At 37.8% G+C, this 26,564-nt stretch overlaps 1 protein-coding gene across 7 annotated transcripts in view; it reads right to left on the minus strand.

Annotated features, from left to right (window-relative positions):
• LOC127984593 (myelin transcription factor 1-like protein) overlaps positions 1-26,564 on the minus strand; it is a 53,210-nt gene that overhangs the window by 22,387 nt on the left and 4,259 nt on the right. For 5 of the 7 annotated variants that reach the window (XM_052587305.1, XM_052587306.1, XM_052587302.1 and 2 more), the window contains 5 exons: positions 17,450-17,569; positions 16,039-16,093; positions 15,740-15,770; positions 12,929-12,991; positions 2,425-2,882 (listed from right to left, as the gene is read on the minus strand). In XM_052587305.1, the coding sequence (XP_052443265.1) occupies positions 2,425-2,882; positions 12,929-12,991; positions 15,740-15,770; positions 16,039-16,093 (607 nt within the window). In that variant the 5' untranslated portion in view covers positions 17,450-17,569. The remainder of the gene's footprint in view (positions 1-2,424; positions 2,883-12,928; positions 12,992-15,739; positions 15,771-16,038; positions 16,094-17,449; positions 17,570-26,564) is intronic. The other 2 variants (XM_052587307.1, XM_052587304.1) reach the window with 1 other exon arrangement.

Raw genomic sequence — 26,564 nt, forward strand, 5'->3', positions numbered from 1 at the left:
GAACAATTTTCTGGTTAAATGCAAAAAAAATTTTGGCAAAAGAATTTGGCAACACTTTATTTTGATAGTCCACTTTTTACATTCTGCTGACTGTGAAGAATTTTGCAACTACGTCAAATACCAATCTTTAGAGTATTAGTGAAGAGTCTGTGTCTGATCACTATTTTGATGTTCCTCCAAAAGACATTCTACTGACTATAAGTAACTTTGAAAGTACATGTCAACTTATTCTACTAACCCTGACCTAACTGTTTACTAATACTCTACTGGTTGCACTTTATTTTACAGTTCGTGTACTTACACGTACTTATAGTGTACTTACAGTGTATTTATCTAAGAATGTTCTGGTAATACTAGGTAACTACATGGGGTAGGGTTAGGTTTAGGGTTAGTATCTACTAATATGCCAATGAGAGTTAGTTGACGTGTAGTTGCAAAGGTACTTACAGTTAGTTGAATGTCTAAATAAAAAGATGGTAGATAATCAAAATAAAGTGTAACCTTAAATGTTCATTCACATCCAGAATAAAAATGTCCTGATAATTTACTCGCCCCATGTCATCTAAGATGTTCATGTCTTTCTTTCTTTTTTTTGGAAAATGACCGTTTGTCAAGGTAGTGCGTTGACATACAGCTGCGCTCAAGTCGACACAAGTTCGATTCCTGTCTCGAGGTCCTTTGCCGATTCCGCTCCCCTCTCCCCTCCCAGTACTTTCCTGTGATTTCTCTACTATCCTATCTCAATAAAAAACATAAAAAGCCCATAAAAATAACGTTAAAAAAAGAGAAAGAAAAAGACCGTTCGATTCCCTAGATAAGACTCTTAATCCTCGGTTGGGATCATGCAGAGCCCTTATTAGCATGCAATGAAACTGCAATTTGGACCTTCAACCCATTTAAGTCCACTATATGGAGAAAAATCCTTGAATGTTTTCCTCAAATGTGTTTTGTTAACCTTCATTTCGACCGAAGAGAAAAAGACATGAACATCTTGGGTGACATGGGGGTGAATTTTTTATTCTGGAAGTGAACTAATCCTTTAAGATTTTCTAAACCACTCCAAAAATACATCTTCAAATACGGTGCGCACTAGGGCCTTCCACCCTGTTAACAGCAAGAGGCTTGTGCGGCATGATAAATTCACAAACGAAATGTCAGTCCTCTCTATAATCTGAAGCGGCCTGAACACTATCATTATGAAAATGTAACGTCTCATGAACGATTGCATTGATGCAGCAAATCTAAGACAAATGTCACACCAGGGTTTCACGTACAGCTCCATGACACAGGTACAAATAGATTTAAATAATGAAATCCAATTTAGCAAGATGGTAACTGCCACTATGTCGTTGAAATAAATTTGAGCATTTGGCAAAAGAAACAGATGAGTTTTAAAGAAACTGCAATAGTTACATGAATCATCAGGCAGCCTTTTAAATATTTCACCAGACATATTCGTGTTCGATAACATGTGAGCAGCACTGGCTGCACTGAAAGCCTCTCAATTGAACTGAAAAGATTTTAGTGTTGCTAGTATTTGGGACAGAGGCGGATGAGACTGCAGGGATAAGCAGTGGATGAGGTGCTCTGTTTCTGGAGCCAGAAATATCCTCAGGAGGAGCCCATTTTCACCAGGGAGGGGTGGGGGGCTGAGTGTATTTGACACCTCCTGGAACGGCGTTGTGCGTGTGTGGAGGGGGGCCAGAGTTAATAACTCAGAGAGCCTCCTCTTTCTATTAAACTGGAAGCACTGTCACAAGCGATTGAGGACACCAGAGAATGAGGGTGAGACGCATACTAAGGAAGCAGTCACATCTGCTTTCCCTCAGTTTCGAAAGGGGAGTTGGATTGTTCCATGCTGTAAAATTTACATTAATTAGGATGGTGAAGGCCGGACATTCTCGGCAGGGTATATGTAGATTTCATTCTGATTCAGCAAATTAAACATACTGTATGACTTGAAACTAAAACAGGCAATTTAAGAAATAAAACATTTACTTTAACTGCATATTCTGTCAATTATACTCTGAAATGTCAGTTGACCTACAATGAGCTACCCTTGATTCATATTTCATGAGGCATTCCGTGTGTCAGAGAAATGACATGTCTTTCTGTAGATTCTAAACATTACATTTCCTACTGACATTTTCCAGAATGTTTGTATAACCACGGAAAAACATTTAAAGCTTCTCTAAAAAATCTTGATTGATCAAGATTTGACATTTGACTTGATGAAGTAGTACCAAAAAAAAGTTAATTAATGAAGTAAGAAATGTCTTTAGAATATGGTTAAAAACCATAAAATATTTTATTTTTCAAACATACATACTTTTTTATTTGATGATTTTAGAACATTGTCTCTATAACTACACAAACATTCTGGAAAATGTTAGCAGAATATGCAATCAATCTAAAAAGCCTTACTTTGATGATGACTCTGAATTTCATAGTATTCCTCTTCTTCATGCTCATCTTCATCGTCCTCCTCTTCTTCATCCTCCTGCTCTTCATCATCCCCATCCTCCTCCACAACTTCCTCATCTTCTTCTACCTCTTCCTCCATTTGCTCTATCTCCTCTACTTCCTCTCTCTCTACCTCTCCATCTTCCTCTCCTTCTTCTTCCTTGTCCTCTTCTTCCTCTCCCGGCTCCTCATTGTCATCTGAGCACTCCTCTTCTTCGTCGTCCTCTTCCTCCTCCTCTTCTTCCACTTCCTCTACTTCTTCGTGTTCCCTCTCCTCACCCTCCTCCATGGCTTCATAGCTTTCATACATGGTGGGCTCACCATCAGCCATAGTTAGAAATGGACGGCGTTTGGAAGCTGGCTCCTGCGGAGGTTTCTCCTGAGTTTTCCTTTTCTTAGCCAAGGGGCATCCATACACACTGCACAACAAAAAGAAAAGAAAAACCAAAAGGATTATGCGCAACAGTTCTGAAAAATTACCTTGAATCTGTGAAGAGTGTCTGTGCCAAAGCTCAGCCCTCAGAGATAAGAAGTATTAGAATTGTTTAAGACATAACAAAGCATTAATAACCACTGGCACATTTATTCATGTAAATGCGTGTGCTGCTTGAACTCTGGTCCCACGAGACAGTGCTATTCCTAAACCGCCAAGACTCGTTTATGAGACTCATCCTCCAAAATATAAACAAGGCAAAACTCATTCTAGCCTTAGCCCTCAATTATACAAATCCCATAATAATCATTAGGTTTTTAGAAATTCCACTTTAATTGCCCTTAAACAGCATGGGCAATTATGTTTGGTTTGAATGTGCCATCCTTTGAATCAATTATTCAGTTTTCATACAAAATGGGTTTATTTGTGGCTTTATGATGAAGGTTGACCCCCAGGCTCACACACCTGAACAATACATTTAACTAAAAAAAGAAAAAAGAAAAAGGAAAGGTGAGCTGTTGACTAATTCATTGATGTATAATCTATGATAATGTGTAATATGTGAGAAAGAAGAAAAGTCCTGTGTTGCTGAACATACAATAATCTGGCTCTTGGGGGAAATTATTTTGGAATTGCAAAAAAAAACCTAGAGTTGTCTATTTTTTTCATTTGCTATGAATCTCAGAAACAAATTCTAATATATATTTTTATAAATTTATATATCTGATATTGTGATTTTGAGCTTTTACAAGGACGGAAGAACATTGAGAGTCTTTTTCAAACTGTATTTCTGATTGCTTATACTTTTATTCATTTAACCTTATCCTCAAGCTTCCTTTAGGTCATAACCTCAAACCTTCGGCTCATTTAACAACTGGGAGTTGAGATTCACAGCAGAGTGAGGCTTTGTAGATAAACTGGGTTGCCTAGAATAAAAAAAATAAATAAATAAAAAAAACAAGCCATCACACACACTCACACACATTTTGAATGATGAGAGGACAATCAAAACATGAGCTGTGTTTTTATAACCTGTTCTTGTGGCTCTTGTGCTTGGTCAGGACTCATCGGACGGAGAAAACGTTCTAAATTCAGATCATTTTTCAGGCAGTTATCTGTCTCATCTTCAGATATTGCCTTAACGTGCACAAACCAGAAAATGTGGAGTGAGGGCTGCTGGCAGTAAAGATTTGTATGTGACTTGTAATATTGTATTATCAATGAGGGTTTGGCCTGAAAGAAAATGGCATGAAAATCATGTTTAAAACAATAATATACCATACTTGTTACAATTACGATTACAACAATACACCTGTGGTTGGTATCAATCACAACATGGTAGTTAATTTGGATAATTAAAATATTATTTTTCAAATGTCAGCAATATATCAGTATTATAAATAAGTAAAATGTAAAATTCTTGTGTAATATTTCACAGATTAAAGCAAACCCAGTCCTTAAGCACTGTAATACTCATTAATTACTAGGGCTGGGTAAAAAATATTTTTATCAGTCCTCATTTTTACGAAACACTATCGATTCTTAAATCCCAAGAATCGATTATTCTAGCCTGTAGTGCACATAAATCGCAATGAGCTATGTGCTTTGTTACTTTCGATATGAAACAAAGCCACAGATTTAAAATGCTTACCATTTTATTACAGTATTCAAACAATAAATACCATTTCGGTGCAGTTTAATGTGGAGTGTCAGATCTCTATAGCTGCATGTGAACTGATCATCTCCTCCACTTTAATACCAGTTTCAGCATGAAATAAACATGAATAAACATCTGAAGGTATGTTGAAAGAAAGAGAACAACTAACCGAAATTCATATCCTGTCATTTATTCAATAAAAGAGTGTTTCGACTGTGGAAAGATTTCAATTTAACAGCTTGTAAACAATGTCATGTAACGCCACATTTACCTCGAAAAACAAACTTATTCGGTGACCATAAAGTTATTAGTCAGCTAGAAAAAAGAACTCTGAGCATTTTGCTAAATATATGCACCATATAACATATTTATTATCATTTTTCCTGTTCTTCGATGTTTAATTTATGTTTGAATAAATCCATTAAGTTTTTAGCCATCATTTAAATGTGTGTTTAAAAAAATGAATTGGAGTAGAAATTGTTTTTATTAACTATTAATTATTATTATTATAAAAATTGAATTGTAAATTTTAACCTTCAGTATTAAAGTAATGTTGTACCAGCTGATATTCACATGTATTTTAAAGCATTGGTTGAGAGATTTTTTTTCATTGAAAAAATTTGGCTTGGACTGTACCTGATATATATCCAGAATAATCGATGATGAATTGAATTGAATCAGAAATCAAATTGAATGGAATGCTTGTGAGTTATAATCAAATCGAATCATGAAATTTGTATCAAAACCCAGCCCTATTAATTACGCTTTTACAGTGGTAATAATAACCATGGTAACAATAACATATTTTCTACTCTGTCCTAACAGAGTCCATAAAATCAAAATTTTCAACCTCATAACCCTACAATGCATCAGTCGGCCTGTTGGTGTGAGGTGCCCATTTTCTCTTTATTGTTTTATTGTTTGAAGCATGTGTTAGTTATAGAGGCTGTGCTTCTAGCGATGGTGTGTTGTGCGGGCAGACAGCCAGCGTCGTCTGTGTGGGTGAGAGCGTTTCGCGAACGACTCGGAATGACCTTGGACACCTTTGCGTTTCCCACTGGCAGGCCACGCCAATTAAAATTCCACAGGTAATTAAACCACATTTGAATACGAGAGCGGCGGAGGCAGGCTTTGAGTGGGACTAAGGTAATTATGGCCGAGAGAGAGAGAGAGAGAGAGAGAGAGAGAGAGAGATACGGTGTGCGTGTGTGAGAGAGAGAGAGAGAGAGAGATCTGCGAGCCTTTCAGAACTGCCGGGAGAAATAATGACTTCAGTCAGACAGCTCCTGGTGGACAAATCCTCTGATGAACTTAACTAATACCAGCAATGGCCAGAATATTAGCCCGGACCTGCTCTGTTTGATCATTTCCACAGCAACCGTCATAATAAAGCTGCAAATATTGCTCTCAAAGTGGCGGAATGATGAAAGAGAATAATTTCTCCGTCTCTTTCTAAAAAACATGCGATTATTTTTTAATTAAAAGTCTTCAAATAGTCATTCTGTTACAATGAGGGACCTCAGATTAGCCAGCAGAAATGCTCTTTGGTTTTAATTGGCCCGAATACCAAGAGCACGTTCAGGCTGGGGTCTGCTGTGGATACTGGCTGCTGTGGCACCAGGTTCTTGCAGAGTGTGACACAATAGGGCTTTGGAGGCGAATTCAGCAGCTACAGCTGGCTGTTCGTGTTCGAGTTGCCATAGGAGCGTGCGGCTCCTCTGCGCTCCTACACTGCAGCATCCACAGGCATGCGTGGCAAGGCGCTGTCACCATGGTGATCTCCCCCTCAGGAGTGGGATTTGCCATTTGAGCAGACAGACAGAGTGAGAGGGAGTGAGAGAGAGAGAAAGAGAGAGAGAGAGAGAGAGTCTGACAGACATCTCCCTGCTAACCTCCCTTCATTCGGCGCCCTCCCAAAAAGCAGAACAAAGGAGGTGCTGGTGTTGTGCATTCTGCAGGGCTCTTTCTGTCTCTGCAGCTCATCTGCCTTCTCTGTCACTGCGGAGCCTGGTCCCCCTCTGCCTAAAAACACACTGTGCAATCACACTACCACACACACCGAGAGGCTGTTTGCGGTGATTATGTCCTTGGCGGTTCAATTTACCGCAGAGGCTCATCAAGTCTGACCCTGCAGCAGGGTTTTACATCTCGCCGTGGTCTTCTGTGGCATAAATCTGCCATTCACACAGGTTCAGATCTACGGAAGATACCAGATGCAATGCAGACAGAGGTAAACTCTGTACTAGGTGTTGACTATAGGATTTAACCAAAGTAATAAGTAAGATGTGTTGCATGGGTTAAGATCACACATATGCACAGATACACACATCTGAAACTTATGTGTGTGTAGCAAACTGGGTTCTGTCTAAAATAGCCAAGGGAAATGTATGAATTTTGAGCAAAAATTGCAGTGCAGGTAATAGGTGAGAGTGCAACCGGATTTCTTAAGGATGTTTCACAATATTTTTTTTGGTTTCTTCACAAACCAAAGCCATTACATTGAAAACACAAAGTATACCCAAAAGTATCGCAATGACCATATCCCATATCAAAACCCAAAATATGTCATTTCCATACCTAAAATACATATTTTACAGTCACCATTTTGCAGATTGGTCATAAACAGAGCTAAAAGGCTTCCTACCACTGGCCATGCATCTTTCACAAAACTTAACATCTATCTACTACAGACGGTTGTATCATAGAATGCAAAATGTTTCAATACAAGCATTGCAGTCAAATGTAATTCATGCAAAATTTCAAAACTTTAACCAACGGGAGAAAATCAACACTCCGCAACAGTTTAAAATCAGCCCACTTCCGTGGAATTTTTTTTTTTTTTTTTTTTTGCCAAAAAGATTTGGCAACCCCGTATCCAACAAGAGCTGCATCCAAAGTGATTTAAATATTCCGCACATTGATAGTGGCTGTTTGATGCGCAAAATTATTTTCAATATTAGAATGTTTGCAAGAGCAGGCGTTAATGGTCAAAACAGAAATTGGGAGCGAGATTAAGAAAAAGGCTTTAATAGTCTACAAAAAAATGCACACAATGCATGGCTACTGTAGAAACCAAAAGCCAAATCCTGAACATTTTGGGTGATTTAGAAATCCCGGCCAGATGCATTTTTCGGTTGAATGAATGATTCAATGACTGACTCATAGACAGTTGCTAAATTCATAAGAGCATACTATAATACAACTATTACTATTTATGTCATATAAAGATATGTACAAGTAAGAGTAATGTTCAATAGTATGCAATTCTGAAATCAGCCAGTCACTTGTGTTCTTTAAGGAATCAGTTTTAATGAATGAATCATTTGAGTGAATGATTCAATGACTCACTTATAATGACAGCCACTTGTTTTGTAACTAAATGAATCAGTGTTAAAACAAATCAAGTGAATAAATCAATCAATGCCTCACACACAAAGTCACTTGCCACCACCTACTCCCATATCAATGTATCTCACAGAATGAGTCACTGTCTTTTTGGAACATGCAAAAGCGGAGTGATAGAAACAGTATATCAACGGACTCCACATCAACAATCACAGAGCACTGCACAGTCAGTTAAATTTGAGAACTGACCACAATATGAAATATACTATATTAGAAGTTACACAAATATTAAAATATGAAATATTCCAACACAACAGCTGTAGTAAAGAATACAAGATTTTATACTTTGAGGTTATGAAAAGGTCCCATGGTTCAGAAAAAGTTGGAAATATTCGGATGTATTTTGTTTAGCACTGTCGGACCACAGACATCTGGCTCATCCTCACAGTTGAATTAACAGTTTGGGCGAATTACAAACCCCTCACTAATAACAAACAAGCCCTCGGCATGTATAGCACAGATCATTTAGAATGACTTGACGAGCATGAAGCCAACAGACCGCATAGACTGCATCCCGAAGACCCGTCAAAAAAAGCGAGTGAGTGAGAAGAGAAGACAGAGGACAAAACTGCATGTGCCGCCCACACAGTCCAGAGCCCATCTGTTTGCATGCTGCTGGTGAGTTACCGGCACACAGATATGATTTCTCCATGCTACATAGAATGAAGGTGTAAATTATGGCCTAAGGCTATAAATGAACACCATCTGTAAGCTTCAATCATGCTAAATCTCAATAAACTCTTGAGAAGGGAAAAGACAAAGGGATCCATCAGCAGCACTGTCTCAACAATCGAATGTCTGTGGTCGTAGTTCCACTGACTTCCATTCAAGCCAAAAGACATTAATGTTGATAAAACACTCCATTAGTGCAAATAGCGTAATACATGTGAGTGGTTCTTGTGTAACCGTTGCAGAGATGTTTTTTTGACCTCAGAATACTTTGTTACAGCAAATTTTAAAAGTGGCACTATTCTCAGTACCAAAAAAATAAAAATAAAAAAACTAAACCTCGAGATGGCAGGTCTAAAAATATGCTATGGTATTTTCAAAACAGCAAACATTTGATGTGTTCTGATCATTTCAAACCTGTTAAGGTGGTCCCTCTTCGATTCAAACATCTTTTGGCATTTAAACACATCTGTTTCTTTTTTTTTAACCACTGTGAATTTTTATGAATGACAATTTGTGGCACAACCAAACAGCTGTTTGAGAGCAAAGTTGAACAGCGTAACTCATTAATGTTCCTTCCTCAACAGTCCAGTTCAGACCATTTCTCAATGAAAACAAACAACAGTGTCTCAGCTGAATCAAAATTTCAAGTTTTTTCCTCGCATTGCCTCATTACTAAAAAACTGACTCCTCAAGGTATGTTGATTATTATTAGAAATATATGTGTATCCTTCATTTGAATGCATGAATTGTGCAGATTTTCATGGTCTCTCCCACAAGCTTTAGTACAACATGATTTTTCAGTCCTTATCCATGTCTTGGCCTTTCACACTTCACATTATCTTACAAAACACCACATCTATATTGTCTCTTTGTTTTTATGGTGGGAGAAAATACAATGGTGGATGAAAGAGGCAAGCATTAAAATCTGTGCATTGTGGCTACCACAAAGGAGGAGAAACCAGACTTGTGTAGAGCAGGGAAAGCAGGCAGGGTGTTATATTGATGAAAAAAAAAAGAGGGAGAGAGCGAGAGCGAGCATTCGGCTATACCATTCTCTGGCTGCAGCCACCAGCTCTTTGCTCAGTTCCCATTCTTTTAGTGAGTGCTACCTGTCAAGCCCTGAATTATACAGCCTTGGGCTTCAGCCTACGTGAGTCATCCATCAGAAAGGGAGGGAAAGAGGGAGGAGGAGAAAGAAGACTGGAAAGAGGGATGGAAAGTGAGCCGCAGAAGGAGTAAGGGAGAGGTAGAGGAACAAAGAGCCAGGATGTGGGGAAGATAAAAAGGAGGAGGAGCACGGAGAGGAATAGAAAATAGGAAAGTGGAACGAGAGAGAGACACAGATGGAGAGGAGGTGGAGAGAAAGAACCGAAAGAGAAAGAGAGAGAAAGGGGGCACTAAACATGATTTGCACAAAGCAATTACTAAACCCTGTTAAAATCATAGCAGTCACACCTGTACTGACACATCCTCTTATTACGAGTCTCTGGGTTTACTAAAAGGGATAAATTAAAATGGAGAATGTGCAGATAACGTGTTTTTAGGAAGAGAATGCAACCAGGAGGGTTTAAAGGTGGGTATTTTTAGATGACGAGAAAAAGGCTCATTAAAGGAGACCTTTTATGTTATTTCTAACATCTGAACATGAATGCAACAGCATTAGTCTGTTGCAGCAGCACAGCAGCCATTGTGATTATGAGGAACGTTGCATTTCTAAATTTGTCGTAGCACTTTTTTGTCTTAACAATTATATTTTAAGAACTTATTTCACCCACATTAGTGCCCACTTTGCTTTTTAGCTACTGGGGAAATGGCATGCACTTTATATTTATTATTTATTAAATGCAATAAATGAGTTAAAAAGGATACATTCAGTTGGTTCCCATTAACTTGTATAGTATTATTTTTCCATTCAATGGAAGTCAATGAGGACCAACTGAAGGTAAAATATCCCTTTAAGGCAATCAATAGTTTTATGTGAGGGCAAAAAAGTTCCCTTCGCAAATTTGCAGTGTTGACCAATAGTGAGCTGCTTGGTTTGAAAGTGACTTCTTTGTGAGCTGTGCTTCTTGCATTGCACACTATTAACAACACCCAGCGAAATTGCATCAAAATTTTGCTAATGTGGCTGCATCTTTAGCAATCTTACAGTTTTAATTAAACACTGCAAACACATTGTTTACTAATATCCACTGTTGTCTATAGTGTTGCATATTAGTAGTACTAAGTAACCGAAACAAGCACTACTTTTCATGGTTTTCGAATCACTCCACAGACACTCGGATGTTAATTGCAATAGATCTGTTGCTACTTCCGTTTTATTATGACTTTAATGTTCCTATAATGTTTTTGCGATTACCCTAAAGGGTGAATATTAGTACCCTAAATAGTAATGTACACCTTTAAGGTACTGCTATGAACATGTAGGGGTTAATAATGTACAAAATTGTCCCTTTAAGAATACTACCCCAGTAAGAAGCTGTCATGCCCCTGAAGTTACTTTTTTTCTCTACATTTTTGTGAGTTGTGTGTGTGTTATGAAGCGCAAAAGGCTGATGTAGACCTCAGTTTTCTATAATGTTTTGCCCTGAGAAGCCATTTCAATACATAAACTTACAATGTATACATTACATCAGTTCATCCCCCCCATCCGAGCAGCTATACATTTAAACATTTATACATTTGAACCTCTGCTGTGATATAACCCAATGCATGCCGCAGGAGACAAACGCTGTTGTTGTTTTGTCATTATTACTTTTTAATGGCGTGGTAAAGGGCGGCAGACGCTGCGTAGCCTGCACAGGTAACGCAGTGTCCTCATTACAACCCTGCTATTCCCACAATGTTCCCACAAATGCCCCCCAAATGTTAGCATGCTCTGACAGCACAGTCGGAGCGCCGTTCTCTCCCCACCTTCTCATTTGGGGGTAATTCATCACTCTCTCGCCCTCTCTCTGCCTTTTCAGTGAGAGGTCTGCTGGAGGTACCATTTGTCTGTTGCAGAAATGCAATTCTGGTTGGTGGTTCACAGGGCTTGGCTGATGAGGTGACTCACTACACATATCCATCAATCTTTTCTGTTCTGCCTTTCTTGTTTTGTATCTTTCTTCTGAAGTACAGTAAATAGCATCAAGAGGAGAGAACTGTTAAACATGGAAGTTGAACAGACTGAGAGTGACTTTGACAACAGTTGTCAAATCAGAGGTTGCCAGTGCAATAATAAGCTAAATATCTAAACCGCCCAACTTCTATCAGTGTTAAAGTATACACATTAATTAACTCAAGTTGCCTGTTAGGGATATGGTGGCATTTGTATTGCTTCCACAATTTGTCCTCAAAAAGGCTTTTTGTCAAAGAAACAAACAGCACAATCTTGCTAGACACTTGACAAGCTTATTATAATATTAATGATGTCGCTCCTATCATCAGATAGCCTCCATGTATTCCTGATGTATGCTAATGAGAGTCAGCAACAGACCCATTGTCCATTTATATCTGTTTTTAAAGGGATAGTTCACCCAAAAATTTTAATTCTGCCTTCATTTATTCACCTTCAAGTCATGCCAAACCCTGTTTATCTTTGAAACATAAAATATATTTTTAATAAAACCTAGGAGATTTCTGTCCTTACACCTGAAAGTCCATTCCACCAACATTTTGCCAGTTCAACAAGTTGATTCAAAACCCATATGAATGGAGCACCTTAATCCAAGTCTTCTGAAGAAACATATAATACATTATAGAGCTCATCAAATATGGTAAAGGATGCTTAACTTGACGTGTGAACAAACACAGGTTCATTTGACCTCATATTTAATGAGCTTTATGTCTGTGAATTGATCAGTGCTAAATGTTAATAAAAGCATATATCCTTGAAAACATACAGATTCATTTTTGATTGCTATATCTCCTTAAGTTTACATCAGCTACATTCAAAGGGGTAAAGCTGTGTTGAAAGCTAACAGTCCAAGCAGTAGTATACTGTACTGAATCAAACCATTCCATTAAATTCTTTACAACCCAAAAACATATCATACTTTGTTAAAATGCTTCACTTTAGTAAATACCAGCTCATTTTCAGTGCAGTTGCACATCTTTTAACTGCACTTTCACAACTTTTGGCTGGCAAAGGGATGTATATAAAGAAAAGAAAGTAGGCCTTATTTAAATTCAATTGACTTAATTTCGCTATGGGTCTTGAGCTTTTCTATAAGTGGCTAAGAGCTTTCATTCTCGCAGCCTTAAAGAGACTTTCATGGCTGAGCACATATTCATATGAATGAGAGGTTGGTTCTTACCTCCTGTGTCTGGCATATTTGCCGCTAACATGTCCACTACCATCACATCCAGGTGTGGGACAGCTGCAGACGAGAGAAATAATTAATACAAGACTGACGTCACACATGCGCACACAGACACACACATACGCTCGTTCTTGCTGACTATGTTCGAACCCTGGCACATCAGCCTTCATTAGAGATTTAGAGAGCTCCCAGTGTCCTCCAGGCTGATGACTCACCAGGCTCAATATTTCACATTTCATATTGTATATCGCTCTCTGGCTGCTCCATTTAGGTCCACAGCCAGTTAAAAGCCATGAGGGAAAACGTCCAAGTTTAGAATTCCTGCCCCGCTTGAGCTCAGGGTCAGAGCAGCAAACCAGTATCCTAGACATTAATATAAAACTACCCACATTAGTTACAGTGTCACTTATGGTCTAAAGTATTCACTAAGCATTTACTTTTATTGGCAGTGGTATTTCTGTGTCTATCAAAAGTCACATTTGTGAGCACAAGTTCAACAGCATCATTGTGCATTCACACAAAATAGAAAACATACAGTTTTGGAATATTTGTGTTATTGAACGGAAGTATTTATACACTACCATTCAAAGGTTTTGGGTCAGTAACATTTTTTTCAAATACTTTTTATTTAGCAAGGACAGAAAAATAATTGACAGTGACATTAAAATATTTTATAATGTTACAACAGATTTCTGTTTCAAATAAATGCAGTTCTTTTGAACATTTAATCATTAGATGTTCCTGAAAAAAATAAGCAGCAACATTTTATATATTGATAATAATAAGATATTTCTACAGCGGCCAGTCAGCAAATTAGAATGGTTTCTGAAGGATTGGGAACACTAAAGATTGGAGTAATTGCTGCTGAAAATTCAGCTTTGCATCACAGGAATAAATTACTTTTCCCTGTATAATACAAAAAAGAATTTTTAAATTGTAATTATTATTATTATTATTATTATTATTATTATTATTATTATTATTATTATTATTATTATTTACAATATTACAGTTTTAAACAAACAAATACAGCATTGGTGCACATAAAATTCTTATTTAAAAAACAAACAAACAAAAAAGATACCAACCCCAAACATTCAAATGATAATATAATATAATATAATATAATATAATATAATATAATATAATATAATATAATATAATATAATATAATATAATATAATATAATATAATATAATATAATATAATATAATATAATATAATATAATATAATATAATATAATATAAACCTGAAGCTATTCTAAGCTTAAAATTTAGCAAAAGAGTAAGAAACTGATTGGGAACAATTGCATCTCCCCTTGACGGTGTTGGCTAGGTATCTGTGTCTGATCAAGCTGGTGACCCATCAGTGAGTGTAACTGGTGTTAAAGATGCCTGCAGCTACAGGCCTGGACCTGCTGATGAAGCAGATTGCCCTGATGATTGGGAAGGAGAGAGAGAGAGAGAGAGAGACAACAGAGACTCCGATACCACAATAAAGATGATAGAGAGCCGCCTCTGGAAAGCGTTCATACCACACTCCTACAGTCACACACCCTTGTGTCCTTACCGCTGTCATTGTAATTGGACACATAGCCAGAAAATATAAAAAGAGCCTTTTTTTAACAACAGCGTGGGTGTTAAACCATTCTTAATGAGGAAAATGTTGCCATTTAGGAGTCCTGTAAATTGTGCTTAAGGGAAAGATATGCAGGGGAAGAAGTGACAGGCAAATATGAGTAAAACGACTCACTGGCCTGGAGGAAAAACAGGCCATTCACTCTCATCATGATGCATGATTTCATTAGGACTGCAGGGATATATTGTAATATATATTTTTGGGAGAATAATATGTTCTCACTGAAGGCAATTACAATAAAAGGTCTATTTATAGGTTCTACCTGTGGTACTTGCCATTTTGGATAAATCACATTGAAAAATATTAATTAGCAAAATTGTACTTGAATGCTATCTTGAACAGAAATGCGCATTGCATCATACACCTGTTTTTTTTTTTTTTTTGTCTTTAAAGACAGAAAATTGCAAGATGAGATAGCATCAGTGAGCAAACCACTTTAAGAAAGTCCTATTCCCGTTTTTTTTTTATTTTTTTTATTTTATTTTATTTTTTTTATGTTTCATGCTTCTTGAAAACCAACATAAAATCCAAATCAAGCATATTTACCACACATTTATGATCTTCAAATGATAAAAGCTTAAAAAAAATGATAAAAACAAAATGCATTAAACTAACCTAAACTAAGTTTGGGTTGTACATTTTTAAGAAAGTCATATTTTTATTCAGCAAGGATGCATTAAATTGATTAAAAGTGACTGTGCTGTTCTATATTCATCAGAGAATTCTAAAATTCTACAAAAATATTAAGCAACACAGCTGTTTTCAACATTGATAACAATAACAAATGTTTCTTGAGCAGCAAATCAGCATAATAGAATGATTCTGGAAAAATCATGTGAAACTGAAAACTGTAAAAATTGCTGCGGATTAAAGTGTTGCTATCCCATAATTAATTACATTTTATAATATATTAAATATATTTTACTGTATTTAAAAAAAAATGCACCTTTGACTAACATAAAAAACATCTTTCAAACACATTAAAAACTCTTGCTGACCCAAACTTTTAAACAGAAGTGTATATTAAACTTGCCTTACCTATTAAACGATTTTTTTTCCAGTTAAATATTCTGTTTAGCTCATAAATACATCACATTATTCAAGTAAATTGGTTGCAAACTGTATTGACTTTAAGTGAATGATTTCTACACTGTATTCAGACTGACCTGAACAGCTCTTGTGCAGCCTCCACGGCAACTGCAAAATAAAAAAATAGAAAATAAGTGAGAACTATCAGTGTGGAAACATTTCAACATGAACTTCATCACACAATGAAATGATATTATTATGAGCAGACTCATTTTATAGGCTCTTCTGGTTCACCTGTCTAATCAATAGTCCATGTTCATCACTACTGACGTCAGTGGTAATTCGTGAAAGGCAATAAAAGTCTCAGTTTGAAAGTGAGAAAATGGATTTGACCGTAGGTTGAGACTGTAGCTAATACCATGTGAGTGCGTTGTACCTCGCACACCTTTAGATCGTGTTCGATGACGCTTCTCGGCTGCATCCACCTCCATCTGGAGAAAAGAAGCAGCAATTAGCCTGACCTCCATCTACTAGTAACTGTGAAAGCAAGTGTAAAAGGGCAATGATGTCTGCAGCAAGGATGGTTATGAACTGCACTGAACTGCATGAGAGTCAGATCATAGATGCATGATAAAAGAATATGTTTATTATGAAAAATACAGACTGTGAACCACTATTGGTCATGCAGTACATGTGGCCATAATGCAAAACTGTTTATATTGTATGCTATAAAGCTATTCTTTGTTTATTCTGCACCCTAGTTGTGAATCAGCTTATAATGAACACAAATTTGCCCACTTGCATTGCCTTGATCCACTGTACACTAGAAAACATCTTTCTTACATTTTTGTTGTAGCTGTTAAAAATACAGTGTTATTACAAAATACTGTATGCACTTGTCTTGTTTTTTTTTTTTTTTTATTAAGAGAAATAAATATTGTATATACATAATGGCTTTAAGGCCTTAAGACACACAAACAGCAACAAATTTTGTAAGTACTTTAATTCTTCTGTAATACTTTAAAGTTTGCAAGATTGCTTCTCTTGCTCATTAGGGAAGAAAGATAATTAAAAGCAAATAAATAAATAAATAAGGCAGTGTTTTCTTATGACCTGAGAGACTTTAGAACACATAAATATAGTAGCTACTGTAAGTATTTGATGCTCGGTGCATTCTGGGAATGAATGTGCACTGGAATGATTTTGACAACAGGACAGCAAAAACAACTCCCTGGTTAGTGTACTGTATTTAGTACTGTACCAAGCAGCAGATTGAGATGTTTTCTAGTGCTAAAATGGTTTATATAGTTTATGAATATTATATATGATGTTAAATATATATCATATACAAAGCCAACAAAATACAATTCAACATGCACTATCATTCAAAAGTTTGAAGTCAGTCAGATTTTTTTTTCTAAAAACAATATCGTACACACTATTAACATGTAAAACTGTTTTATTTTTTTTTTAACATATTTTAAAATGCAGTCTATTCCTGGATCCTCAGCAGTCATTACCTTCAGTGTCATATGATCCTTCAGAAATCATTCTAATATGCTGTGTTACTTAAGAAATATTTAATAATATTATCATCTGTTAATGTTAAATACAGGTGTTTAATATTTTTGTGGAACCTTTGATACTTTTTTTTTTTTTTTTTGAAGAATAGAAAGTTAAAAATATATATAAATCTGTTACACGTCTTCACTTTTACTTTAATTTTTACTGAATATTTCAAAAAAAAAACAAACAAAAAAAAAAAAACTCCTGATTCTAAACTTTTGAACAGTACTGTAAAAGTGCAGCTTTATTGCCAAGAACAATCAAAAAGTAAAGTGTATTACCTGAGATTTACTGGTTGATGGTGGGACAGATGTGTTTTCTGAGGAGCGCCTCCTGTGTGGTGCGATTAGGCAGAATCGTCCGCTGTGTGTCCCTCAAAGCTGTTCCTCAAAACTCATTTTCTGTTAAAGGAAAAGAATGCGCTATCATCTGTCATGAACTGCAGTCATGTTAAATCTGCAAACTGATATGCGGTACTCTTATAAGAAAAGACATACAGATGTCTGAAGCTATTCAGGGCCTCCATTATCACAGTATCACAGCGAGGAAAAAAACAAGCAAAAATCTGTCATTCTGCTTTTGTTTTAAAATATGATAAGTGACAGGAGCAGCTTTTTAAAGTTTTGGAACATGCTCCGTTCATAAGGAATAAAGTCACCTATATTTACTTTTTTTTTTTGTTTTGAGAGAAGTATGAGGGTCTTTATGTCTTTACAGTGAACAGTGTACAAAAGGTAAATCGCTGGGGAGTTTTTATTTGAACTTTTTAAAATAAAGAAACAAAGTCATTCTATTCTTTTCCGAGGTGCTTGTTTAGAATATAATATGAAGTAATATACTATAATATAATATACTATAATATACTATAATATAATATAATATAATATAATATAATATAATATAATATAATATAATATAATATAATATAATATAATATAATATATAATGTAATTTCTTTTATAAAACCGTCTTTCAGCCACACACACACACACACACACACACACACACACACACACACACACACACACACACACACAAACATATTGAGTGCTCCAGTCCTCTGTCAACAAGCTAACACTTCTATCTCATGCTCCTTGCAAATCCTGTTAATGTGTGTGCTGTTGGTTCACTTGGGGTGTGTGTGTGTGTGTGTGTGTGTGTGTGTGTGTGTGTGAGAGAGAGAGAGAGAGAGAGAGAGAGGAATAGATACAGATTCGCATGTGCATGCAAGTATTTGTCAGCTCCAAGGCCAGTGACACAAAGGGTGCTCTCCAAATGCTGGAGATGTCTTTTGAAAACCTTTCAATGACAGAAATGCAGACTTGAACGAATTTCCTTAGAAAGATGGATCTTTGTGTGTAACACCTTCTCACGTCTGCCTCACACACAAAAATGCACTCGTTCTCACGTTGCCCCTCTTTCCGTTGATAGATCGCTCAATCACTCACACTGGTGCAATATGGGAAGCTCTCATCTGAACTTCACTTGGTCAAATCAAAGCATATGAGCTCCAGCTGTTCCCCAGTGGCAGCGATCTGGCCCAGCTTGTTTGTAATTGGGGGAAAACACTGTTTAGTATTCATGCCTAACACCCTTCTGTCTCACACAAAGTGGGACATACAGCTTCAAAATCTAATTCTCTCTTTCTCTCTTTTGAGGGGAGAAGTATGGGCTCTTTTTGAAGAGTCTGCAGTCTCAGAGCATGTCCTATCCAAAAGCAACGCTTTCCCATGCGAACCCTGCAAACCTGCAGGCTGCGTCGCACATGTTACACAGCTTCAGTTATGACAGCAGATAGCCTCAGGTTTATCTGAGCTTGCTAAGGTTTTGATTTTTAAGGATTAGTTCACCCAAAATGAAAATTCTGACATCATTTACACACCCTAAAGTTGTTCTTATTTTATTTTTTTATTTTTATTTTTCTAAATCAGTGAATCCAAAAAGCAATTTTATGCTGAATTAGCATAACCAAACATAACTTAAACACAAACTGATGACTAAAATAATAACACTGGTGATAAAGAAAAAAACACACATGAGGAATTCTACATTCCCTACCTAACTACATTCCCTACCTAACTTTTTTGGTAACAAAACTAATGACGAAACTTTGATTTTATAGAAATCATCTTTTTTTTTCACTGTATAAATTATCAGTGTCAAAATAATTTTGCAGACCACAATCACTATGCATCAAAATAAAGAGTTAAAGTGGTCTTGCTAGAGAATCTTCACTATTTTAGCATCAGACCAATCACCCCCCCCCCCCCCCAAAAAAAAAACCCTTGCCCAGACATTCGCCTGGCAGGGCAGTTGTCACATCCCATTCATCTAAAAACTGCTCCAGATGCACAGCACCACTGTGAGCCTCTCCACCCCCACGAGAGTGTGTGCATGTGTGTTTGTGTGAGAGTGCATCACACTCAGTCATCAGGAACAGAGTGACCTAGTCAGAAAGACATGACCCTACAACCCTCAAGGCTCATCATGCAATTTATCCAGTTATTTTCCCCTCAACCCTGCCTAACATCACCCCACCAGACAGTTCAAAAAACCACTGCACGTACAAATCCGAAATCATATTTACTGTCGATTCATGACACATGTTTATCTGTTTTGTTAGTACACTGGTTTCAATGACCCTGAGATTGGTCCGGATTTATGTGGTGTGACCGGTCAGATTTGCTTGGCTGGTTGTTGCCTGGCCCCAATTCAGATGGCATCATGTCTACAAGAGCCCTGAAACAATCACGTCATGAGACATTATTCATTTCACATTCTCTGATGTTACATTTTTTTGGCTATATTTGGTATGGAATACTTGCCTACAACTGTGCACTGAACACATCACATCATCACATAGTGTAATTTTTTTTTTTTTAGTAAGAGAAACAGTAGAAATTATTCATCTTCTATATTTTTGTCATTGTTATCAGGTCTTAAATGGTATTGTATATCCCCTTCAGTTCCTCTACTGTGGGATAGTGTAATCCACAAAACATGGATCGTTGTTTCTACTAATTTTTGCAAATATATTGTAGTAGGTCATATATGCAAGCTAAGCACAATATACACAATATATAACAAAGAAATAGTGAGAGCAGCATGTTAGTATGCTACATCCAATGTGTTTTAAGGCATCCTATTGTCTGCTGTTGAATAAAATCTGATGGTCAGTGTTTGAAAACGTTTGGCCGCTCAGTACAGTGGTATATTTAGTCAAGAGCTTCAAAGAGTCTAGACTTCTGCTCTACCTTATCAGTCGGTGTGACTCACTCAATGCGAATGCGACGGTAATGCAAATTTGTGCGTGTATGTGTGTGCACATGTAATGCAGATGCCTGCAAAGAGTCTAGCCAGAATTCCAATCACCGCACAGAGTGGAGAGGGAGTGTGGGCATTTTCCAGTCCTCATTTAGAATCAGAGCACATGCACAGTAGAGCTCTTCATTATTAGCTACATGAATAGCCATAAAGCCCATAGGTTATAAGCAGAATGCGCGTGAGAAAACTGGATCAGCCTGAAATCACAGATACATCAGCAGCCCCTAACTGTGGGTATTTTGAGGAGAACGCTTCCTTGCGTTCTAAACACAGACTGGCACATTTCCCGTTTTGAGACGGCACCCGAGCTCTGAGGACATTTCTCGTAAGTTTCCTAATTTAAGTACTAATGGAAACGCTCTCGATCTGCCAAATGCAGCTAATCTACAAATGGCCTTGCGTTGAGGGCTCTCAGAGCTCAGAGTCTGACTCAACCCATATAGTGCATGGCATGGATGCAATCCACAAAGACACTTTGCACTAAACAATGAAACAAACCCATCTTCCACCATGATGCACTCTATCGCATCCTCATCAAAGGTAAAGCTGGAGAACAATGCTTCCCTCTCCATCTCATCTCTCTGTCATTACCTCTCTGACTCCTGACTCTCTCGCTCTCTCTCTCCTGGGGCCTCATTCTATTCCATCAGGCAGAGAAGAGCTTTAATTGCCCCTGCCATTCTCAAGGCTTGCTTATGGAGAGAGAAACCCTTGCCATCAGGTCTTAATGATGCCTGGCAACCGCGTGGGATCCAACCAACACATCGTCAATGGCAACGGAGGCACCAGAAGTCCTCTCTCCCAGTGACAAGAAAGGCGAAGGCTTCCTGAGACTTCACGTCCTCAGAGAGAGAGGAGCAGTTCAGCGGAAAATAGCTTTTGGCCCCTCATTCGACAACCTAAGTTGGTTCCAGGCCTGGAGGAGACGTGGGCACCCAGACTGCCAGAATCGTCTGACAGGAAAAAATTGCATGTTACCCATCAGATTATACCAGAAATGACTAGCTGAGAGCTAATGGATACATTTTAATGTGTTCAGTTTTTCCAGTAACTCTTATTCCAGGATTTGCAGACGATGTGTCCTAATTTCACCCTGAGTTACATCAAAACAAAAAAAGCAGAAATAACAGAAAAATCAGATACAGTAGTCTAAGCATTTTACCAAATTAAAGCACACACCGAAAAAACACACACAGCCCTATTAAATACAGCACAAATGCCATTCCATACACATAACGGAGGTGAAAATGTCATGATGAACTTTGCAGCGCTTAGCTTGTTCACAATGCGCAGCACCTTGCAGCTTTATCTGGCTGCTTTCACACCATACCTGCTAATTACATCTCCTCCTCTACACTACAGCAGCCCGCTGGGCTCCACCACGCCTTACCTCTGCAGCTGGTGTGTTCTCATGTGCGTTTGGGATAGCGCACAGCTCGGCCAGTTCTTACACATAAATAGGTGTATTTCACACACAAACACATGTAGTCATGCACAGAAAGCCTGGAAACCCACGTCTGTTAAAAAAAGATACTATTCCAAAGAGCGTCAAAGAGGTTTGTGTAGCTAAACGCGCCATTCGATTTTTAAAGCCACTGACAATTCAAGGCAGAGGCTTCCAGAACCTATTGAGCTGCCTACGAAGGCTGCATTTTAATCCAAGACGCATTCCAAAACGTAGATTTATTTTCACCACATTTTGCAGGAGCAATCCCATAATGCAACAAGCTTATGCAGCAAGTCATGCCAGAATGACTGCATGTATGAGCTCTTAAAAATTAGCCATATTTACCTAGTTACTTTCTAAGAGCCCAGACTTCTGAATCTGTTTAAGACCCAGAAACCGTGACGCTGGACGTCAGACTTAACGAGACAATTGAGGTCAGTTACTGCAAAATGAAATTGGTATTTGTTACAATAAGATACATTTGCGTATGTTGACTGCACAATTAGTCGGGTACATTATTTGCTTATGGTGTTTCAAATCACTCACTTGCAGTGAATGCACCTATCTAAGCAGGAGGCAGTGAGTAGGTTTTGGAACGGAGCTTGAGCTTTTATCAGCTTACAACCAACCGTACCACATGAGAGCTTGCCATCTATAACCAAACCAATACGGCTGTCCAAAGCACTCTTTATCAACTAATGAGTCTTTCCAGGCTCGGTTCAGCGCACATCTGTCCAAAAGCGTACGGGTACTAATTCTCCCCATCTTTATGAGCTTGGTGCAGTGGCGGAATGTGATTAGTTATATGTTGCACTGGGCTCTGTCTCCAGCTTTGTCACCAGCGAATTCTAATCAGTGAGGCAAATCAGCACGGATTGAGCCGAGATGGAGAGGAAATATGATTTTAATCAGCATGCAGCGCTCGTGCTCCTGTCTGTCTCATTCACAACGCATTCAGAGACCGAGAAACCATGGAGCAATCAGCCAGACCTCCGCTGCGTCCTATCAAGAAGGACGTGCTTTAATTACCACCAGCCAAGGCTCCCTTTCTCTCTCTCTTTCCTTCTCCCTCTCTCTCGCTTCCCTAAAATGAATAATTGCAATAATGAGCCATTTTCATCTAGCTCTCCTTTACCAAAGGATGACAAAAATTACTCATCTTGTTAAAAACCCATATCTACCGCAACCTGTATGTGGGAAAAGGGAATATGATGTTGTTTGGTGTGCTTCGAGCTGTGCGCAGGCTGTGTACTGTAGGCACATTTGGCCCTAATGAATAATTAGCAGTGTGTTTTAGCTGAGTCACTGTGCTGGAGGGCCTGCACTGGACTCTAATGGAGGTGTTGCCTCACGTCTTCCATCACAGGACTGTCCCCAGTGAGCCAATTGCATAGCAGCCTTTGTGAGGCACGGCGGAGTGTGTGCGTGAGCGCGCGTGTGTTAAAAATAACAGCTCTCCCACTTCATGACTCATTCTATGAGCTCTCTGTCCGACACTCCCAAACAGTGTCTGGAAAGAAACCCTAGAGCCAACTCCTTAATTTACTGACTGGTCATTCCTTACCATCTTTATGTGTGTGCTTGCTGCTATGTGTTCTATATAAATATCCCCATAGTTAGTTGGTATAGGCAAGATTGAGCTCAACTGAAGCTTCATGCCAGCCCTGTTATATGATGTTGTTATGTAACTTTTCACAGGGCTGGTCGACAATGACAACCGAAGGTGAGAACGACAGATGGAACACAGATGCCACCAGTGCGTACATGATTTAGTCAGACTAGAGACCGGACCAACTGTGGCAGAATAGCAAAACTGCTAAAATTTATAAAGTCAGACCTGTTTGCAAAATATCGGAGATGAAGAGAGCAGCGTTACTGATCCTGGATGTCATCAAACGCAGACACGTTGCAAAAATTATTTTTCCATAATCTTAAAATTGTGATGAAATGGAAGTTGCAACATCTTTTCTTCCGTATTGCGATGTAGATCGTGAAACAGATTATAAAAACTTGGTTCTTGACTTGGTTCTATCCATCGCTTGGTGGTTGGATGAAGGAAAGTCTGAATGTTGGCTTGGAGGTGATTGGAAGAAAGGATTTAAGCGGAATAAATTGTTGAAATCCGACATGCGCCACCAGAGAAAGGTTTCAACCAAAACATTTAAAAAGATGAATCATTCACAATGACATGCATTTAGAAAAAAGATAAACAGAATTTTCACTTCAAGTCGAGTTTAATTACTGCATTGGCAAATTGTTTTAAGTATAAATTTAACTAAAGAAGTACGTTTTTGTAAGAGTAAAGAAAAAAAAAAGATTTGCAAATAAGGAAAGAAAAATGAACTAGAAAATACTTCTTAATATCCCATGCGATTTTGTTAAAAGTAATTTGATCTTGTTTTAAGGATGTTTAGATATTTTTCCAGGAAAACAAGACAAAAAGACTGACTGATTGAGCACAATGATTTTTGCAGCGCACAATAGGAAGTGTGACTGATCACATAAACATTAAAAAACAATTAAGAGAGCGTTTTCATAAAAAATACATCCGTCTGTCATCTTCTGGAAATTTGAGAGCTGTATGTTCATCCGAAGGCAAGGAAGCAGAACCTGTTCACCTATTTATAATGCTTTGTATTCTGTTAACACACTCATGCAACAACAACCCCAGCAACCCGTGTCTATGTCTGCAGACGCAAAATACCCACTCATGCCCATTTGAGCTCTCTAATGTACTCCATCCTCCTTTCTTTTTAGAACAACACATAAAGTAAAAAGACTGAGCAGAAACCAGATGATCTCTTAAGAGCTGAACTCGTGTAATCACCCCAGATTAGTTATTAAGGAAAATGCCCCCGCTGCACAAACACACACACAAAAGGAATCCTTTTCACATTCAAAAAGAAAGATGATGAGGCCCCTCCATTTACTCTCCCCTCCCTTCCATGGGTCTGCAAATGCAACAGGAAATAGGCCTCCATATGTGGCCCCAGCTCATGTTGTCACCGATTGGAGTGAATCATCGCCATTATCGGATAGCCGTGTGTATGCGCTGTGCTTTCAACACACAGACTCGATAGCTTTCCTGAGTCACTGTGCATATATGGGCGAATCAGGTCAGTACTGATTTGGAGAGTGGATGCAGTCTGTGGGGATGAGGATCTATGGGGAGTTTATATACCAATGCTTGTTTCAGATGCCGCTACCAGTCTTACAAATTCCTGATGATCAGATTCACTTGCAGAATTGAATTCAATGATTCATGGACTACTGGATATGGCTGAGAATTATTGACTCTGTATTTGTACGGAGTTTGGATTTGTACCAAAGGTGCATCCTAGTTTTCACTATTCAATGACATTTTGTAGTACAAATAGAGTGAATATTGTGTTCATTATGAAATTTACGAGGTTTGACATTAAAAGTAAACAAATGATAGACATATTTAATAAAAAAAAAAGAAAAAAGTGTGGAACATTGGACAATTGATGCATGCACAAGAGAAATCTTAACAAAAAAATCATACACTAGACATTAAAGTACATAGTGCATTATATATATTATGTCATTTGGGACGAAACTTAATAAAAAAATAGTTTTGGGATAAAAACTGCTATCAATATATGGCACCTCTCTACAAATCACAATCGATCAGTTTTAAATTAGACAACCAGCTCTGTCCTATATTTAATGTTTAATATAATCTAGATCAAATGTTCATTTCACCTATATAGTATAGTAGTTGTGTTTTTTTTAAAGATATATTCTTGTCATTTTTATGCCTTTATTTTGGACAGGACAGTAAGTTGACAGAAAGCTAGGTGGGAAAGTGAGTGGAGATGGGATCAGGAAAGGTCAGTGAGTCGGGACTTGAACTCGAGATGCCTGGAGCACAATGGGGCTATGCATCGCCACCGACGAGGCCATCTGCGCAGACTATAGTAGTTGTTTTTTGGCATCAAGAGTCACATATTTCCTAATTTCTCTGACGTCCATAGCAACGTTAAATGGTATAAAATATAATACCATGCAAAACCATTCATCTGGATAACCGAAACTGGCATAACAGTACTTTTATGACTCTCATATCACCTCTTGCTGGATATAAATACAAATGCATTTTGCGCAATCTTGCATCTCAGTTATCAGCTGCGGTGAAAAGGAGAGCCTCCGAACGGAGCTGCATAAATTAACCCTGCTATTTTCATAATAACTTTCAGAATATGACCCCTGAACAACAACAACAACAACAAAAAAAACATTAACCAAAAACTATGAAACTATAACCAAACCGTCTTGTCCTACACAGAAATGCTGACTCAACCAATGGCGTCCCGTCCCCAACTCGTGCCATTGGTTGAGTCAGCTTTTCTATGTAGGAAGAGACAGCTTGGTAGTCTTATACATTTTGGTACACTCCTAATTTGGCATAATTATATTTTTAGTTTAATGTGATTAATCTATCATTGCTTTCCCCCACTGTCGCCGTTTATTTGTATTAATTGTTTTGTATTTTTAAGAAAATGAATTTTTTGCAACTATATTATGCCATTTAAAACTTTCACAGTCCTAATTTAGCCTGAGACACTGCTGGGTTGCAGATCTTTACAAGGAGAGAGAGGTAA

Source organism: Carassius gibelio, chromosome B20 (assembly GCF_023724105.1).
Source record: "Carassius gibelio isolate Cgi1373 ecotype wild population from Czech Republic chromosome B20, carGib1.2-hapl.c, whole genome shotgun sequence".
Taxonomy (NCBI): domain Eukaryota; kingdom Metazoa; phylum Chordata; class Actinopteri; order Cypriniformes; family Cyprinidae; genus Carassius; species Carassius gibelio.